This window comes from Tupaia chinensis, unplaced genomic scaffold (genome assembly GCF_000334495.1).
Source record: "Tupaia chinensis unplaced genomic scaffold, TupChi_1.0 Scaffold000617_2, whole genome shotgun sequence".
NCBI lineage: Eukaryota > Metazoa > Chordata > Mammalia > Scandentia > Tupaiidae > Tupaia > Tupaia belangeri.
The window spans coordinates 2213697-2228771 of NW_006160137.1; the positions used below are offsets into that span (position 1 = coordinate 2213697).

General features: G+C 42.9%; 1 protein-coding gene across 1 annotated transcript in view; it reads right to left on the bottom strand.

Annotated features, from left to right (window-relative positions):
* Nucleotides 1-1320: 1320 nt before the first annotated feature.
* Nucleotides 1321-15075, bottom strand: part of DYNC1LI1 (dynein cytoplasmic 1 light intermediate chain 1) — a gene marked incomplete at its 5' end in the record, with an annotated part of 37557 nt that continues 23802 nt past the window's right edge. The window contains 8 exon segments of the mRNA XM_006158961.2: nt 1321-2240; nt 3220-3375; nt 4783-4903; nt 5518-5562; nt 5693-5752; nt 10467-10578; nt 11329-11464; nt 14864-14957. Of these exon segments, the coding sequence (XP_006159023.2) occupies nt 2128-2240; nt 3220-3375; nt 4783-4903; nt 5518-5562; nt 5693-5752; nt 10467-10578; nt 11329-11464; nt 14864-14957 (837 nt within the window).

The following is a 15075-nucleotide window of genomic DNA, read 5'->3' on the forward strand; positions in this document are numbered from 1 at the left end:
GTGAAGAACGGTGTGCACGTTACGCGGTCAGATGTGTGCCCCAGGGCTAAGTCCTCGGCGTGTGATCACGAGCCTGAACACGCAGTGTGGTTACCTATCGCAAACCTCCCTCTCGAGGTGGCACTCTTCTGCACTCCCAGGAGCAGCTCACGCGCTTCTTGACAGTGGTGTCGAGCTCTTGGAGTGTTTTCATGCTGATACGGAGGATATTTTATCATTAAAAAAAAAAATTCAGAGGGCATGTGAGCTTGCAGGGCAGATAAAGAGAATGTAAGAAGGAGAAAGAGGGCCAGCAGGTGGCATGGTAGTTGGGGCACTGGATGCTCTCGCATGGTCAACTACGGTTTGAATCCTGGACCTGGTGGTTTGCTTTTTCACTTTCCTTTTCTGTCTGTCTGTCTCTGGTCAAATGAAAATAAATGAATTAATAGATACAATAAATACCTCCTTCTTTGAAAAAATGAATGAAAGAAATAAAGAGAAAGAAAACACACCCATGGGAGATGGTCATACCACAATCTCTTCACCATTTCTCCCTCCTTTCGAGATTTTGGGCATGCACACACACACGCCTGGATGCCTGGTCTGGACTCAAACCGAAAAGTCAATCACGTGGGATCCTGCTGACTTCACCACCACACCACTAACTCGCCCATGGCCTAATTTTAACTTGTATTTCTCCCATGAGGAAAGCTGAATATATTTTCATATACTTGAGGGCCATTTTTACAATTCTTTTTACTTGTCTGTTCATGTCTTTTGGCCCACTTATCTATATTCTTTTTAAAAAATTTTTTATAATTATTTAATTTTATTTAGTCATTCGTTTTTGTTTGTTTGTTTAATTTGATGAGAGAGACAGAGAGGGAAAGTGAGAAAGTGAGCCCCAGTCCTGGGACTCAAACTACGGTTGGCCACATGGGAGTGTCCAGCACCTTAACCACAACGCCACCTGCTGGTCCTCTTATCTATATTCTTTTTTTTTCCCAGAGGTTTTTGCTATAGGGCGCGTGCACTCGCCAGAAAGACAGAGAGAGACAAAGAGACAGAAAGCGAGAAATCACCCCCCAGGGGGGATGGTCACGCTGCAATCCCTTCTCCTCCATTCTCCTCTCGGGATCTTGGGCACGCACGCACACGCACCCGGCGTGAGTTTAAGCCACCAGGTCCGGGACTCGAACCGCAATCGATTACATGGGAGTCCAGCGACATAGCCATTACAGTAACAGCTGGTCCCCAAATACTTCAAATTACTAACCAATCTTCTTCATTCATGATAGTTGAAATATAATAAAATGCAACAAGTTATTTCAACCTGAATGCAGAGAATAAATACTTTATTAACTGATTACAGTTGAAAGTCACAAACAAAAAGGGGGAATATTAAGGCAGAGCCATATATATATATATGTGGAGACAAATCCGAAGACCGCTACCTCTGGACATGTTAGTGACCTCTGCGTTTTTCTCTTACATATTTAGGCAGTGTGCTTCCTTTCTTCTCGGTTAAACGCCGTGGCCAGTATTCCTAAGTCGTTTTGATGACAATGCACAGGATCACTGATTGAGACGGTGACTGGTGTATCAGATGCGATGTGACAGTCCGCTCAGCACATTCCGTGTGTGGTGGGACACTTGTGTTTGTGTGCAAAATCTGACAATTGATTGTTTTTCTCTTTTTCAGTAAAACTAACCATTTCTTTTCCTAATGATTTTCCTAGTCTTAACTAAAATAAGGTTGGTCTTCCAAGTCAGTCAAATGCCCAAACTGCATATTTCCTGCCCTTCCCTAACCCCCCCCTGTATGTTTTAAGCAGCCTTTAGAGTATGATCTATGGTTGTATTTTGAATTTATTAATTTTGAGATTTTCACAACTCAAAATTACTTCCTTATGCAAAATGGCAATGCAGTAACAATCCTACGTAAAGTAGAATAATTTTTCTTCTGTGTAGCTCCTTTTATAAAAATGGGTAACCAAAAAAAAAAAAAAGAGAGAGAGAAAGAGAGACATCAATTTAGTCCGCCTGAAAAAGCACTGCAGCTTCCTAACTCCATTTCTGAAGGAAAAGGCAGAGGCAAGTGCACATTATCCCAGAAAACTGAATAAATGGCTTTATTTGGTATCTTCAAGAAGCTTCTCCTTCCGCAGGAGATGCAGGTGTGGCAGGAGAGACTGTCACTGGCTTGCGTGTGATTCTGTCCAGTTCCGCGTGAACGTCTGATATGACAGGCTTCTGGCCTAGAAAGAAGGAAAAGCAAAGAAGACTCAGATACAACTTCTCACCCGTCTCTTCATTTAAAAAGTGTCAGTGCGCTCATTAACCTTGTCTCGCATACTAAGGGTTACTAACATCCTTCATGTAAAAACAAGCTCATTTTAAATGGCAGAGACTGTCATCAAAAGGAGGGAAAACTTCTACCTAATGTTTCATTTCATAAAGGTATTTTCTTTTAAAGGCACAGGACAGGACAATAATAAGAACAATAGAAAACAGCAACAAAATTGTGGAATCTGGAAAGAGGAATGAGCGGGAAGGCAAGGCGGAAAATCAATGTTGGGGAGGACATGGAGAAACTGGAACCCTCACACCTGCTGCTGGGACGCAGAATGGTGCGGTGCTTTAGAGAACACGTGGGCGGTTCTTCAAAGGCTCAAACACAGAGTCAACACAGGACGCTGCAATGCGTCTCCTAGGATTTACCCCAGAGAATGAAAAACTTATGTCCACATAAAAATGAATGTTCACAGCAGCCACTGAGTCATAAAAGCTAAAAAGCAGAAACAACCGGAACGTCTGGCAACCCACGAATGAGCAGGTCAATGTGGTATGTCCGCAGCATGGAACACACTCAGCAATAAAGGGAAAGAAAGTCCCGGTACATGTTACTGTACCATGTACGTGGGTGCACCTTGAACACATCATGTTAAAGAAGACACGTATCGCAGGAGTCCACATGAAATGTCCTGACAGGCAAACCCAGAGACAGAAAACACAGCCGTGGTTGCCCAGGACCAGGGAGCTAGGAATGGGATGTGTCAAGGTTTCTTTCCGGGGAGATGAAAATGTTCTAGAATTAGAACAAGGTGATGGTTTGTTTGCACAACTCTGTAAAGATACTAAAACCACTGAACTGGACACTTCAAGTAAGTTCCCTGCATGCTTAATTCTATGCCAATAACGCTCTTGTCTTAAGTGACTTGCCCCAGGGGACTCTACCTGGCTTTTTGGCGCAGGGTGGCAAACCACTGCTTGCACCGCCAGCCCCGCCTCCAGGGCTCCCAGCACCAACACCTGGGCCTCCTGGAGAGCCTGTCTTTTTACTCAACAAACTATTGAAGAAATTTGCCAGGACGCCTTCGCTTGTAGCTCCAGCTATAAAAAAACAACAGATACAGCTTTTTACTCAAAACGTTCATTTTTCCATTAGTTATCATCTCATGAATCAATCATAGAAATCAAATGACAGACTTCAAATGGAAGTCCAAACTCAAGTTCAATTTGCCGTTTGGAGGTCGAGTCACTGCCACGACCTACTCAGGTATAAAACAGAACAAGTGAACTTTAGTAAGTGTAATGTAAGATAACCACTGAAAGATGAGAACGCTATTTTTAAAAGGCCAAGAGCATTTTAAACAAACAGATGTCAGATGCTAATACACAGCTCCCTTTTGAAAGAGCTTCTTCAAAAATAAAACTATTGAGACATATTTGCCTCAAGTATTACAAAAAGTTACTTCATTCTATTCGGAAATCAACAGAAGTTCCAAGGGATAAAGTTCTCATTAGTATTTAGGGAATGCTAATTAAGTTGTGGAAAAGTGTACTATTCAATGCTGATGACAAGTAAAGGTGAAAGATCGACTGGAAAGACATTATTAAAAAACGTAAAAATGGAAACCAGCAGATGGCGTAATGGTTACATCACTGGACGGCCACACAGTCAACTGCAGTTCAAGTACTGGACCGGGAGGTTTTAAACTCAGGCCGGGAGTGCGTGCATGTGCGCCCAAAATCCTGAGAGGAGAATGGAGGAGAAGGGATTGCACCATCGCTTCCTGTCCCTCTCTCTCTCCAGTAAGCGCACACACCATAGCAAAACCCTCTTAAAAATAAGGAAATAAAAATGGGGGCCAGCAGGTAGCTTAGTGGTTAAGGTGCTGGACTCACATGACCTGATCACGTGTCGAGTCCCGGACCTGGAGGCTTGAAAATCATGCTAGGCACATGAGCATGCATGCCTACAATCCTGAGAGGAGAATGGAGAAGGGACTGTGGTGTGACCATCCCTACCCCTCCTGGAGCTGATTCCTCACTTTCCCTCTCTTTCTGGCTCTCTCAGGCAAGTGGCCATGCCCTATGGCAAACAGCTAACAAATTCATTCATTCATTCATTAAAAAGTACAAACTCTTTGACCTCTACTCATCCTATTTAAGGCAATAATTCCTACAGTAATAACTATTGCACAGTTTTTGTTAACTGAAGATGACCTATAGTACAGAGCTATAGGTTATAGTATAAATAAGAATTTGTGCAATGATCTACCATAGGGAATGACTAAATGTAGTAAAATTTCATCATGGAAATGATACATTAAGAATACACTATAAAACGTGTATTCTAAACGTGAAAAACTGTAATATGATTAACTATATCTACAGAGACAAAGCTTAGAAGGTACTGCGTAAAAGAAAATAAGAATTATGGTGAAAGGTGGGATAAGGTAGATTTCTTTCCACTGTAAAATGCATCGTGCTGTTTTCTCCGAGAGAGAGACATGCCTTTCATGTTTGGATCAATTTTTTTTGAGCCAGCAGGGATGGGTGACACACTGGCGACATTGGACGACACAGATCTGTTTGGTGTTCGAGGAGAGCCTCCTGGTACTCTTGGTGAGGCATCCTACGGAAGGACAGGAAAACGACAATGAGAAAAACCGTCAGCTCTGCAAAAGTTGTTCATATAAAATGAAATCACCTTGCCACTAACCCAGTTTTACTGATACTTTAAAAATTCAACCCACTGACAAAAACTTTTAGTGATCCTGTCCTCATTAGAACACCAGAGGCCCCTCGCATTTTAGAGGACGAATTTTTCCTTCATTGGAAAAGAAAGACTGTTCTGAGAATGTGGGTGTGAGCTTTGGAGTGAGACGTGGATCCCAGTCCCACCTGCTGCATCATCTTAGGCAGACCCCGATGCCCTCTAAGGCCCCTGCCTCCCCGTCTGCAACGGGGCTCAGACAGACCTGCGTCCTCGGGCTGCCGAGGGTCTGTAAATCACACACGTGTGCCTCGGTACGGTAACGGACACATGTAACAGATGCTGCAAATGGCAGTACAGCGTCATGACTTAGAGAGCCGGACAAAGGGTGAAGCGTGTTTTAAAATCTCCTAATTCCAGGAGAATCTGAATGCAAGTTTAGCAAAACACACCCACAAGATATGGGCAGGACTAAGAAACACAAACAATATATACCACATTTTAGTGATTTCGTTAAAATCTGTAATACTGACCACAGGCCTTCCAGCTGCAGTTGGCGGCTGCTTTGCTAAGAGAGACTGAAAAACAACAACAACAAAAAGCATCCCTGATTAGACATTTACAGAACGCATTGCTGTATTTTTAAAACTACGTATGTAAGTCCAGTTACCATGAACCACCCGGTCTGCGTCTGATCTAACTGCGTACCTGCAGCTTCATGAGAAACACCTGGTCGTCTTCGGCCATGATCTCCTTTTCGTGTACAAACTGAAATACGCAACACACACCGAGTGAGATTAAGATACTACGCCAACATCATCGTGCTAACACCCTCCAGGACTGACTAATGAAAAAGCAGTTAGGGGAACCAGCAGGTAGTATGGTGGTTAAGGGCGCTGGACTCCCACATGGCCGACCATGGTTTAAGTCCCAGACTGGTAGCTCGCTTCTCACTTTCTCTTTCTCTCTGTCCCTCTCTGGTCAAATTAAAATAAAGTTAAATAAAATAATTCTTTTTTTAAAAAAAGCAGTTTGGGAATTCACACATCACCACGCTCCATTTGTATGTACCTGAATGCGCTGCCTGCCCCAGCGCCCCCCGCAGAGTCGCCTGGTCATGTCACACATGCGAACGTGTCCGAGTGCTGCTCCATACGGCTGTCACTGGCCATCAGTGTTACCGAGCCCTTGCCACGAGGCCAGGGTGACGAGGAACGGGCTTTTTAGTCACATTTCACTTTACAAGACATTTAAAAGCCGTGTAGGACTAGTGGGTGGTGTACTGGACAGTGTAACCTGAGACCCCCAAGCTCATCATTCACAACTGCCAGGCTTGCTCAGCAGCTGGGTGTCTGAAAGAGGCCAGCGGGAGCAGCAGGTGGCGTGGTGGTTACGGTGCTGGACTCCCACAGGGCCGGCTGCGATTCAAATCCCAGACCTGGTGGCTGGTTTCTCACTTTCTCTCCCTCTCCCTCTGTCCGCCTCTGGTGAATACACGTGCCCTATGGCAAATTTAAATAATAATAATTAAATAATTCTTAATAAATAAAAAGGCCAGTAATATCCCAGTTGAGTGAAATGCAATTTGTCCTTGGTTTCCCTGAGATAAAACATAATGCTTCTCTCAGAATAATAATTAGGAAAGGGAGCTGCAAAAGAATCCTGCTTAGGGGCCAGCAGATGGCATGGTGGCTAGGGCACTGGACTCCCACATGGTCAACCACAGTTCAAGCCTTAGACCCGGCAGCTTGAAAATTATGTCAGGTGTGTGTGTGTGTGTGTGTGTGTGTGTGTGTGTGTGTGTGTATGCCCAAAATCCCGGGGACAAAATGAGAAGGGATTACTGCATGGCCATCCCACCCGGGGAATTAATTTCTCACTTTCCCTCTTCGTCTCTTTCTAGCTGGTGAACATGCCCTATGGCAAAAGCCTTAAAAAAAAAAAAAATCCAGGACCAGCAGTTGGCATGACTATGTCACTGGACTCCCATGTAGTCGGCCGCGGTTCAAGTCCCGGATCCGGTGGCTTAATGTCATGCCACATGCATGTGCATGCATGCCCAAGATCCTGAGAGGAGAATGGTGGAGAAGTGATTGCAGCATGGCCATCCCCTCTGGGGGGGGGGGTGATTTCTTGCTTTCTGTCTCTTTGTCTCTCTCTCTCTCTTTCTGGTGAGCACATGCGACCTATAGCAAAAGCCTCTCAAAAAAAAAAAAAAAAAATCCCTGCTTCTACTCTCACTACACACACTGACCCAGCCTTTCTTTTCCAGACCAGAGTGACCCTTTTAAAAGCTTAAGTCAGATGACGTCACTCCTTTGCCTTAAATGCCGATTTACACAGGATGAAATCCAAAGTCCTACCGCAGCCTGATCGTAAGGCCCACAGGATCTTAACCCACTCTGCCTCTCCTCTCCTGCCCCTGGTCTTCCTCGCAGCTCCGCCTTCCTGTCAGTCCTCCCCTGCACTCCTGCCTCAGGGCGTGTGCGTGTGCGTGTGTGTGTGTGTGTGTGTGTGTGTGTGTGTGCGGGCTTTCAGCTCCTCCAGCTGTCAGCCTTGTCAGCCTCGCCTGGCTTTACGGAGACCTTCTCTGACATTCCCAAACCAGCACCTCTGCCCACTCCCTGCCCCCCAGAGCACTTGCCGCACTCGGCAGACACGGTCTAAGCTATGCACGGCCCTCGCGCCCCTCCCTCCCAGTCAGCACGAATGCCTGAGTGTTTGCTTGGTGCTCAGTAACTATCTGTGGAGAAAAAGACACCTTATCGGATACTCTGTCCTTTTTTTTTTTCCTATTTTGTCTTTTGATCAGTACATTTCTTTTGATAGACATCCAAACCAAATGGCATGCCAACTGATTTGTTTTTGACCTTACTTCCCTTTTATTTAAAATAATTCTTTTAGGTGGCATGGTGATTAAGGCGCTGGACTCCCACACGGTAGCATGGCTGATCATGGTTTGAGTCCCAGACCTGGCAGCTTGCCTTCTCACTCTCCCTCTCTTTCTGTCTCTCTCTGATCAAATTGAAAAACACTAATAAATAAATAAATAAATTTTTATTTAGTATTATTTTAATTTGACCAGAGACAGAGAAAAGGTGAGGAAGCAAGCTGCCAGGTCCAAGACTTGAACTGTGGTCAGCCACACACGAGTCCAGCATCTTTAACCACCATGCCACCTGCTGGCCCTGATCTTAACTTCTCTATTTTTAATAACCCACAAAGATGCTCTATATTGTGAATGTCTGGACTCTTAAGCATCATAATATATGTGAAATAAATTTTTTTTTTACTAAAATATGTATCTAAATTAAAAGTAAGAAGTATTACATGCGAACATTACTTTTTTTTATTTGCCAGAGGATACCTGTGCTTGGCAGCCAGACAGAGGAGAGGAGAGGAAGAAGGCAACCAATGGTGTGGTTTCAGCACATCCTTTTCCACGCCTCTATCCCGTCAGGACCTTGGCCAGACGTCTACACGTGCCTGGCTTATCTTCCAAGCTGCTGGGGCTGGGACTCAAACCTTGGTTGGCCACGTGGGATCCACTTCTCTTAACCACTAGACTACAGGGCCAGCTCTGCAGTCTAAAATAGCTGTGGGCAATGTGGTAATGACTGTGGAGACGATCTGAGCTCTGCCCAAACCCACACATGGGAGACAATTTCCTAGCAGTCTGCCTGGTTTTTGGCTGGGCTCTAAGCTGGAACGTTCACAGCATCTACCTATCTAATGAAGATATTCACACCCGCTCCTGTTGAGCCATGGTTTCCTAAGCACTCTCCTTAGAATATGGATTCTGCACTAATCCTGCTAATATAACCAGGCCAAGGGTTAATATTTATTTTTTAATTATTTATTGAACTTTATTTATTCATTCGTTCATTCTTAATTTGACACTTGAACCATGGTCAGCCATGTGAGAGCATCCAGCGCCTTAACCACCACGCCACCCGCTGGTCCCTGGGGTTAATATTTATTAACTGAAGAGTTGATTTAAATTTTGCCAAGGCCCAGCAGGTAGTGTGGTAATTAAGGCACAGGATCCCTCATGGCTGACTCTGTGGTTGAAATTCTGTACTCTGTAGCTTGAAAAGCATGCCGGGCATATATGTGTGCATACGTACATGCCCAAAATCCCAAAAGGAAAATGGAGGAGAAGGGACTGTGGCATGGCCACCCCCCAACCAGGGGGGTGATTTCTGACATTCCCTCTCTGTCTCTCTCAGGTGAGCACATGCACCCTATTGCAAAAATCCAAAAACAAAAAAATTTTTGCTACAACAAATCCTCATGTGAACTGTATATTAAAAATACCCAGGGCCAGCCAGTGGCATGCAAGTTAAGGCAGCTGGATCCCACACAGCTGAGTGAATGGCTCAGGTCCTAGACCCAGTGGCTTGAAAACACACTGGGTGGGTGTGTGTCCATGCCCAGAGCCCTGAGGGAAGAATGGAAGAGAAGGGACTGACACAGCCATATTCCCTGGAGGGTGCTTTCTCACTTTCTCTGTCTTTGTGGCGAGGACACATGCCCTACAGCAAACTAAACACAACACAAGAAATATCGAATGTGTGCTCAGAAACCCCACCGACAGAAAAAAGGACAATCTTGGACCAGTACATGGCGTGGTGGTTAGGGTACCAGACACCCACATGGCCAAACATGGTTCGAGTCCTGGACCTGGCACCTTGAAAATCACACCAGGTGTGTGTGCACGTGTGTCCAAAATCCCAGGGGGAATTCTGGTTCAAATTCCTGGCTCAGGAGGAAAATGGAGGAGAAGGGATAGTGGCATGGCTATCCCCTCTAGGGATGATTTCTCATTTCTCTCTCTGTCAAGCGCACATGCCATATAGCAAAAACTTAGAAAAAAGAAAGGAAAGAGTAGGACGGCCTTGCCTTTCTAACTACGATATAAGCAGGGACTCCCCTCAATTTAAAAGCCTCAGTAAGGGGAGCTGGAGGCACGGTGGTCATGAGATGTTCTGAGGTGGGGCCAGCAAGTGGTGTGGTGGTTAAAGGTGCTGGATTCCCACATGGCCAACCATGTGGCCTTAAACGGCCAACCGTGTAAGTCCTGGACCTGGTGGCTTACTTTCTTGCTTTCCCTTTCTCTCTCTCTGTCCGGTTAGATTAAAAAAATAATAATAACAAATGGAATTAAATAATTCTTTTAAAAGAAAGAAAGAAAGAAAGAAAGAAAGAAAGAAAGAAAGAAAGAAAGAAAGAAAGAAAGGAAGAAAGAAAGAAAAAGAAAGGTTCCAAGATACTGAACCCACAGGGAGGCCCTAGGTCTGTGCTCCAAGGTCTCCCTGTGTACATGCGTGCAGGACCTTGATCCAGGCTGGCTGGTGTGGGGCGGGTCATGGCAGGAAGGCCTTTCGGGAAGCTATGTCTCTTTCTCGCTGAAGACAACATATACATATAAATAAATAACTTCCAAAGCCTGAACATTGAGAGTATTTATTAAAACTATTACCTTTCGAACAGGTGGTTTAGTTATGATGTCTTCAAAATTATCTTCTGCTTTCAATGTTTGAAAATTTTCATGTAATATTCCTATTTTCTTATCATTATCCCATCCTGCTGGACTGGAAAGAAATTAATGTAAGTCTCAAGTATACATGGTCCTTATTCTTTCAGTCAACATGTACAGGGAATATTTTTATGAAGTCCATTTGCCCAATTTTGGACAACTAATTAGCTTTTGATTATAATATCCAAGTTATACTTAATTTCTATTTAAAATGATTATCAGTATTCCTGATCTTAAAATGTCATTAATTTTTTCTTGGTGGGGGAGATACAATAATTATTACTTCCCAACTTGATTCAGGTAACTTTTTAACAGCATTGTCTAGCTTATATATTGGGTCATTTTTGTATCATAACCAATTAAAGAATATCAAGAACAATATACTGATACCTGCACCTAACAGACATGTAGTTATAGCAGCAAAGGCCTTTCAAACAGGGCCCGGGCCAGCAGGAAATCTAAAGAGCAATGAGAAGTAGGGGACCAGCAGGTAGCATGGTGGTTTAAGGATGCTGGACTCCCACATGGTCAACTATGGTTCAAGTCCTGGACCTGGTGGTTTGCTTTCTCACTTTCTCTCTTGCTCCGTCCCTCTTCGGTCAAATTAAAATAAATAAATAAAGTTAAATAATTATTTTAAAAAAGAGCAAGGAGAAGAGGATGACGGTCTGACACAAACAGACCAACCCAAGAGCAATCTGGACTAATCCCAGAAGGCCTACTGATTTCCCTCAAAACTGAAAACGACTGGCCATTAGAGGGTAGCAACCACACAAGATAAAACACTGTATAAGAGTATACTTACATAAATACTGCATCCTTTTCCACAACGACAGCAGGGATCTTATAGGGGAATCCATATAATTTCTGTACGATGTATTTATATACTAAATCTATATTTTTGTTTTCTTTTACTGAAGTGTAAATAAGGGCTGCACCATCTGAATAATATATTGTTAAAGAAAAGGTATAAAATTCTGTGCTTCCAGCTTAGTATTTGCATCTATTTGCATATTAGTTTCCAAAATAATTTCCAAAGGTATCTTAAATGATAATGAAGAATTCTGAAAGTATGAAATACCCGTACATGAGTTCAAAGTGCAAATAAAATCATGTAACCCAATCTATTTAACTCGAAGGTGGAAGACTCACTAAGCCAGGAAAAAGGTCAAAGTTAGTAATACTAGCACCATTACTATCTCGATTTTTTTTTTTTTTTTGAGAGGTTTTCGCTTTAGGGCACGTACGGCGCAAGAAAGACAGAGACAGAAAGACAAGAAGCGAGAAATCACCCCTCAGGGGGGATGGCCACGCCGCAATCCCTTCTCCTCCACTCCATTCTCTCAGGGTCTTGGGCACGCATGCACTTGTGCCTGACATGAGTTTAAGCCACCGGGTCCAGGACTTGAACCATGGTCGACTACATGGGAATCCAGTGATATAGCCATTACCCTAACTGCTGGTCAAGAGATTTCTTTTTTTAAAAAAATGTTTTATTTTATTTCACTTTATTTATTTATTTTAATTTGATCAGAGAGTGATGGAGTCAAAGAAGAGAGAGAGGGAAAGTGAGAAAGCAAGTTGCCAGGTCCAGGACTCAAACCGCGGCTGGGCATGTGGAGTCCAGCACCCTTAACCACCATGCCACTTGCCAGATACTGACAACTTGAGATTTCTGTAACTGATACATTTGTATTATAATTTAAATTTTAAAATCTTTAAATAAATACTATTTTGAACTGTCACATTCACTCACTAATGCATACACTTCACCATCCCAAAGAGACTTCTTATATTTTATATTCTTTTTTTTTTTTTAATTTGACTGTATTTATTTATTTATTTTTCATTTGACCAGTGAGGGACAGAATGAGAAAGAGAGAGAGAGAGAGAGGGAAAGTGAGAAAGTAAGCCACCAGGTCCAGGACTTGAACTGCAGTTGGCCACATGGGTGTCCAGCGCTCTTAACCACCAGCCACCCACTGGCCCTATATTTTGTATTTTTTTGAAATCAATTGGGTCTAATTATTTTAGTGAACAACTTCCTTCCTGATTGATTTCTGTACTTACACCTTTAATTATAGCATTAAATGTTTAGACTTCTCAAATTTTCTAATTTCAAAGACAACATAAAAATGCTGCAGACATTTAACTTCAATTACTCTAACTTTTTGTGTTCTGTTTAAAGATACTACATACATGGGGCTGGCAGGTGGCATGGTGGGTGGTTAATGCGCTGGACTCCCACATGGCTGACCATGGTTCAAGTCTTGGACCTGGTGGCTTATTTTCTCACTTTCCCTCTTTCTCTCTCTCTGGTCAAATTAAAATAATAATAATAAATAAATAAAGTTGAACGGATAATTCTTAAAAAAAAAAAAAAAAAAAAAAACTACATACACAAGTGCCTTTTAACTCAACACACATTGACCGTTAGGCGACAAGAGAGGAGAAAGGGCTAGGAAGAAGGGGAAGGACTGAAGGCAAGGGAGAACGAGAAAGCACCAGTATTGAGTGGTTTTACTCAGCCAGTCTTCCTATACGTGACCTTAAACGCCCATTAATAAGAACGATGTGTAAGTGTAAGTCGCAGACACTGTAAACATGGACGTGTTACTCACTACTACCCACTCAGCATCATTTCATCACTCTTCATTACCCAGAAGCTTTGGGTGGGGAACGAAATCATAAAACATCTAAGAGAGAAGCTCTCTTCATTGTACTCAAGCTGTGATGACGTTTTCGATGGTAAATTCTCTTAAAAGCATTTCCGGGCCAGCAGGTAGCATCGAGGATAAGATGTGCAGTTCGAGTCTTGGATCTGGCTTAAAAATCATGCCAGGTGCATGTGCATCCAAAATCCCAAGAGGAGAATGGAGGTAAAGGGATTGTGGTGTGGCCATCCCTCCTGGGGAGTGATTTCTCACTTTCCCTCTCTCTCTCAATCTCTCCAGGAAGTTTACTATCCTTATAACCAAAAAAAAAAACGATCCACTTACATTTTCTCCTTCTCTCAGCTGTAAATATCAATCACTGGCTGGCCTAATCCTTGCAACCTAGATTAGACAGGAGTCTCAATAGGTTTTCCAACCTTGGGGTCATCAAGGTCGCCCAGGAAGCTTTTTTTTTTTTTTTTTGAGAGGTTTTTGCTATAGGGCGTGTGCACTCGCCAGACAGACAGACAGAGACAGAGAGATAGAAAGCGAGAAATCCCCCCCGCCCCTGGAGGATGGCCATGCTGCAATCCCTTCTCCTCCATTCTCCTCTCGGGACCTTGGGCACGCACGCACACACGCCCCGCGTGAGTTTTAAGCCACTGGGTCTGGGATGTGAACTGTGGTCGACTACGTGGGAGTCCAGTGACATAGCCATTACGCTAACTGCTGGTCCCAGCCAGGAAGCTTTTTAAGTATTTTTTCTCAGTCTCACTGCAATTCCCAAGCCAATGGTCTTATCAGTACAGCCAGATTTTGAAGCCATGGGTTATGCTATAAGTGGAGGAAATAATAACACACTAAACAAATAAAAAACACATAAACCTGAACTGATCTTATCACACCCATCCCCAATTAATAACTAAACAATTGTTTTTAAATCAAGTATGTTCACGACACCAACTCATTGACATTTTCAACATACAATTGATATTATTTAAGTATAGTACTTTAAACACAGCAAAGAAAAAAAATTACATCTCTCTTCCTTTTTTATTGCCAGAGGGCACATGCACTCACTGGAGACAGAGAGAGAGAAAGAGAGAGAGAGAGAGAGGAAGAGAGAGAGAGAGAGAAAGCACCCTCCAACGGGGCAGGGTCACACAGTCCCTTCTCCATTCTCCACCCTTGATGGATTTAGGGCTCATGTGCCAGGTATGTTTTCCAAGCTGCTGGAGCCAGGATCTGAACAGCAGTCACCATGTGGAATCAGGCTCCCTTAACCACCAGACTGCAAGACTAGTCCCAAAGTCATGTATTTCGTTACTTGTTTTTATGTTTCAAAATATCCAGCTATAAATGACTTGAGAAATAAAATTTCCCAGTAGAAAAACATTTATGTAACTTCTTAAGTCCATCAATTTATTTATTTTACTTTAAAAAAACAATAAAAACCAGGACCAGCAGGTGGCATGGTGGTTAAGGCACTGGACTCCCACATGGCCGATTCGGGTTAGAGTCCCAGATCTGGTAGCTTTCTTTCCACTTTCCCTCTTATCTCTCTCTCTCTCTCTGATCAAATTAAAATAAAAGAATGAATAAATAAAATTGAATAAATAATTACAAAAAAAAAAAAAAACAATGAAAAACCAGGACATTGCATTAGTCAGCATATTAAAAGGATACATTGTAAACAAAATTTCCGGATATGTGACTGAATAAAATCAAAATGTTCATCTCTATAGTCATGTTCTTTCTCCAATACGCTAATGGCATCACACTGCGAATTAAAATAATTAAAATATTAACTTAAAGTCATCAAAAGTAATTGTGTAATTTAAATGTCGACCGTTTGATTTTGGCCAGGGAAACATCATAAAGCCACCACTCCTGTGTAG